Source organism: Micromesistius poutassou (genome assembly GCF_964030765.1).
Source record: "Micromesistius poutassou genome assembly, chromosome: 15".
Classification (NCBI taxonomy): Eukaryota; Metazoa; Chordata; class Actinopteri; order Gadiformes; family Gadidae; genus Micromesistius; species Micromesistius poutassou.
This window is the reverse complement of record NC_140285.1, coordinates 2,723,112-2,728,095: the sequence shown is the minus strand read 5'-3', so window position 1 is coordinate 2,728,095 and position 4,984 is coordinate 2,723,112. Positions and strand designations below refer to the sequence as shown.

General features: G+C 53.0%; 1 protein-coding gene across 1 annotated transcript in view; it reads right to left on the bottom strand.

Moving 5' to 3' along the window:
• pim1 (Pim-1 proto-oncogene, serine/threonine kinase) overlaps positions 1–3,854 on the bottom strand; it is a 4,726-nt gene extending 872 nt beyond the window's left edge. Inside the window, exons 1-6 of the mRNA XM_084479543.1 lie at positions 3,495–3,854; positions 3,157–3,263; positions 2,978–3,028; positions 2,407–2,773; positions 1,626–1,802; positions 1–1,482 (exon numbers count right to left, since the gene is read on the bottom strand). The exon at positions 1–1,482 is cut by the window's left edge and continues 872 nt beyond it. Coding sequence (XP_084335669.1) covers positions 1,193–1,482; positions 1,626–1,802; positions 2,407–2,773; positions 2,978–3,028; positions 3,157–3,263; positions 3,495–3,567 — 1,065 coding nt within the window. The 5' untranslated portion in view covers positions 3,568–3,854 and the 3' untranslated portion in view covers positions 1–1,192. The remainder of the gene's footprint in view (positions 1,483–1,625; positions 1,803–2,406; positions 2,774–2,977; positions 3,029–3,156; positions 3,264–3,494) is intronic.
• Between the last annotated feature and the right edge of the window lie 1,130 nt (positions 3,855–4,984).

Here is a 4,984-nt window from a genome sequence, read left to right as displayed (position 1 = left end):
TTGTAAGGGAGGGGCTCCCTCGTAAGGGAGGGGCTCCCTAGGCGGCGGCAGCGGCAGCAGCAGTGGCCCCGCCCCTTCCCCCACGCCCCGGCTCTCGGAGCCCTTTGTTTACAGTGGGAGGTGGGCGGGGCCGGGCCGTGTTGTAGAGTAAAGGTGTGTGTGTGTGTGTGTGTGTTTGTTTGTGGTGTAGTAAAAAGAAGGCAGGTAGGTAAGTCCAGTGTATCAGGTTTTGTTTGCACACAGGCCCTGGGCTGTCTTAGCCGTTTGCTAACATGAGGTTGTCCAGTCTCAGGGTGACACTTTGAGCTGTGTGTTTCTAGTACGCAGTAGTAGTAGTAGTAAGTAGTAAGTAGTAAGTAGTGGTGGTGGTGGTGGTAGTAGTGGTTGTTATGGCGATAAAAAGGCATAGGCTTCACTGATCTAGGCCCATGAGGGGAATACAAAAAATAAAACAAAACAGCAAAGAAGAGAAGCTCTTAAAAGATACGAGAGCCGGCTAGGAAAACACCAGCTCGTAAAAACCTGGGCTTCCGTGCTCTCAGAGATTCAAGTATTTTCAGGACCGACACTCCCTCCTCCCCCACGACAGACACACAGAAAAGGCACTTATTGAAATAGTCTCTCTGGGTCTCTCCCGCTCCCCCTGTCAGTGTGACAGGGACGAGGGGGGGGGGCTGCTGAGCTCTCTGGCTCTCGCCCCCCCCTTCTCTGCGTGCGTAGCAGCCTTCCCTCTCTGTGTGCGGACACACACACACACACACACACACACCCAGGCCCGGCCTCAACAAACCCCCGACTCCCCACACACAATCAACGTGCGGCCTAGGGTCCCATTCGAAGGGGGGGGGTGTTTGCTGCGTCTTTCCCTTCGGCGTGCGGCGAGGGAGCGTGCGATGGCGGCGGCGGCGGGGTCACAGTCTTTTTGCGATCTCTTCTCTCGCCTTTCCCTGCACGGTAGAACTCTACCGCGCTGAGTCTGTTCCGTCCGTCCGTCCGTCTGTCCGTCCGGGGTGGGGGTGGACGGGGAGGGGTGGACGGGGACGAGGTGGGTGTGGGGGGGGGGCACGGCGGCGAACCGCCCCCAACCCCCGGGCGACTGTGCGGCCGCTCTGATGTTCACTCAAGAGTTCACCCAGTCCGGGTTCAATCGATTCCGGTCCGCCCGGCTGCGGGCGGACGTCCGGGGGGCCAGTCACTGCGCCACCGCCACGGCCGGGGGCCCCGCCTCGTGCGCGATGCTGTGCAGCCGCAGCTCGGTGGCGGCCGTGGTCGGCGCGGCGACCGTCGGCGCCGCCTTCTCGGCCTGGGTGCCGATGGCGATGGTGGGCTGCTGCTGCTGCTGCTGCAGGTGCGTGATGATGGCGGCGGAGGTGGCGTAGGAGGAGGCGGAGCCCTGCATCCAGCTGTGGTTGATGATGTCCTCGAAGGAGGGCCGGTCGGCGGGCCGCAGCGACAGGCACCAGCGGATGAGCTGCTCGCATTCTGATTGGAAGACAAGAGGAAGGGGGGGTCAGTCGGGGTGCACACGTCCAATGGGCGGAGGCTGTTGATGTGTGCGATGGTGAGTGGCGTTGGGGGGTGGGTGGGGGGGGGGGGGGGGGGGTGGCTGGGTATGGGGGTCTCACCTGCTGACACTCGGCGGCGGAACAGCACCTGGCCGCGGACGATCTCCTCGTCGTGCTCGAAGGGGATGTCGCCGCACACCATGTCGTAGAGCAGCACGCCGAGCGACCACATGGTCGCCGAGCGGCCGTGGTAGCGGTGGTACTTGATCCACTCGGGCGGGCTGTACACTCTCGTGCCTGAGGACACAGAATGAGAAGGGGGAAAAAAAACTATTAGAAAACCGATTTATGTAGCATTTGTTTGGAAAAAAAATACATAATAGTAATCGCTATAAAGAAGAAAAAAAACGAATTTAAATTGGCGTTTTCTTTTTTTTTTGGTTTATTGTTAATTGTTGAATAATGTGTTGTGTCATTGGTGTTGTAACTGTTGTTGTTAGATGATTGCGCTAATCTAATCTTTGGCCATTTTTCAAAGTGTTATTAGGCTCAGGTGCCGCTGAGCTGTGTGTGTGTGTGTGCGTGCGTGCGGGTGTGTGTGTGGTAGAGGCCCTGTGGGCGGGCTGGCTGACACGTGACTTTGTTTACAAACTTTGAGTTGTAAAAATACCCCTTGCCACCGATAGGTGGCACTGACAGCCACACGTTTGAACCAAGACGTCTGCATAACGCCTGAGAGGAATGTCTGCTCAACCTTTGCATTTGCTGTGACGTTGTATGCGCCAAAAAAAAACGTAAAAAAAACAAAAAACAAATAGAGGATTCGACAGCCAGGGTCAACCCCTTCGGAATCAACACACACGCACCGAATCAAATGGTGACAGAGTATTAACCGGCTTACCGTCGAAGTCGGTGTAAACGGTGTCCTTGAGCAGGGCCCCGGATCCGAAGTCGATGAGCTTCATTTCCCCGGTGCGGAGGTCGATGAGGATGTTCTCGTCCTTAATGTCCCGGTGCACGACGCCACAGTTGTGGCAGTGGCGCACGGCGTCCAGCACCTGGCGGAAGAAGTTCTTGGCCAGCTCCTCGGGCAGGGCGCCCTTCTCGGTGATGAAGTCGAACAGGTCCTTGACGTTCTCCGGCCGCTCCATGACGATGATGAAGCTGTCGTGTCGCTCGTACCAGTCGAGCATCTTGATGACGCCGCGGGATCCCGCGCCGACCTTCTTCAAGAGCACGATCTCCATGGGGACGCGAGAGCCGTTCGGCTAATGAGAGACCATAATAAACACACGTTAATACACGAACCGGGGGCTATACGTTATGAAACCTCGATGATAATAATAATAATAATAAAAAATAATAACAATGGTAAAAAAAATTATATATATGTTGTTATATTAATGGATACAGCACTCATATCGGTTTATAACCTTTAGATAATAAATGGAAAATTATGAACATAGGCTTACCAATTCGCCCCACTCGGATACTCTGTCCTTGGCGACGTGTTTGACAGCAACCTATAAAAATAAAGAACATGTCCACGTCAAATAAACGTATTCCGCACCGCACAGGAAAAACAATCGCGAGTAAAACCCAGAAAACCGTAACAAGCATCAGTGATGGTGGTGGTGGTGGTAGTACTAACCGGTGATCCGTCGGCCACTCGTATCCCAGAATACACGGTGCCGAAGCCCCCGCTGCCCAGCACTCCGCCGACCTGGTAGATCTTCTCAAACGTCTCCCTGTCCTTCACTGTCATGATCAAAACACAACGAGAGACGTTAGTAACCGTATCATGTCTGAACGGTGATAAAGGCGGATAAAATCGACGGAGATCCGACCCGATGGGTCGATGTGAAGCCCACAGCGGCTATGGTGGTGGGGTGTGGGGGGGGCGCACTACGGACTATGTAACGCGGCCCAGGGAGAGCCATTGCTGCAGCCCTGCGTGACTCACAGAGACAGGGAAGAAGACGCTCTTACCTTGGAGCTGGTTTTTCGCCGGCATATCCACCGAGGAGATGTGGGTGAAGGAATTAAACTTTGAAAGCAGCATGTCTGTAAATCCAAGGAGAGAGGACCGTGTTTCTCTGGTCTGATCGCAGTATTGTTATGATCCGCTGGTCGCTGCCGCGTGATCCACGTTGCAGAGGGAAAAACCCGATAGATCCAGATCGCTTGGCCGGGAAAAAAAACACGGGAAAAACGCACCTCGTCCAAAGTATTGTTTTTCCGATTCGAAAAACAAGAACGACGAGACGCGATAGAGCGGTGTTTTGTAAACAGTGAGTTCGGTAAAATTCAAATATAAACAAGTAGGAAAACGCGGTCTGATCGTCAGGACACCGGCTCTTTGAATAAAAGCACAGAAGCCAGGACGTCTATAAAGCCATAGTAAATGGGTGTTACCTCGTGGCCTTCGTCATCCGCCCGCCCCGGCTCATCCTCAGCCAATAGCAGCGCCGCATCTGCTCGAACGCACGTCAATCACATGATGAAAATAAAGAACGCACAACCGGCTAGACGAGTGCGCATAATCCAACCCGCCAAAAGAGAAGAGAATTGTTGGGAGGGTAATGCAAATTCAAAGGCAAAGGGACCACCCCTCTCCACCGCGGGAAACTAACTCAAACATCCCGAACACAGACGGCTTTAGGACCAACTGTTTAGTTTGATATAGTATATGTATTATATATACTGTACATTTATAACAACTTTTGGGAAGAAAATAGTCAAATATTTTATTTTCTCGAAATTATTTTTCATACTCTTAATCTTTAACTTTTTCTATAATGTTTAGTTGTCCATAGATCTTTCTTGTCGCACTCATCTCCCGCATTGTTGCGGAGTGAACATACTTGGCAGGTTTCGCGGCTCCGGGCGGTTGCTCTTCTCCCTTGTGAGGAGGAATTCCCTGGGCCATTACGGGAGTTTGCTCAGGCCGACAGAGACATAAACCACACGAGGGCAGTTCATCAGCGCATTCCAGCCGTTCCAACCTCCATTATTTACCTGATTACTTTCACATTAGTAACGTTTATTGGCTGAGTAGTTGCCTAGAACTATAGCCCGTGTTTGAGTTTCCCTCTGACAATACAATAGCTCTCATCCCGCCACGGAGCCGAGGCGCGCCGGAGAGAGAAAATGGCCGCATTCCACTCATTCTTTCAAATTGGGTGGCCGCGTTTTCAGTTGTTCACAGGATGTGGGAAACTCGAGATAAAAGACTTCCATTTACCCTCGCAACCCTCCCCCTCCCCTCTCCGCCCTCATTTTTTTTTCCCGCGCACGGCATTGTCTGAATGGCAACCCCCACCCCCCCCTTCTCCTGTTCCCTCTCTGTCTGTCTCTCTCTCTATCTCTCTGGTTGTGTGGCTCGTGTCTCTCTCTCCATCTGCCTCAGGATCACATGCGTTGGAGTTTACTCTAAGATTTAACGGCGAATTACCGGAACCTAACATTTGTGTGCTTAA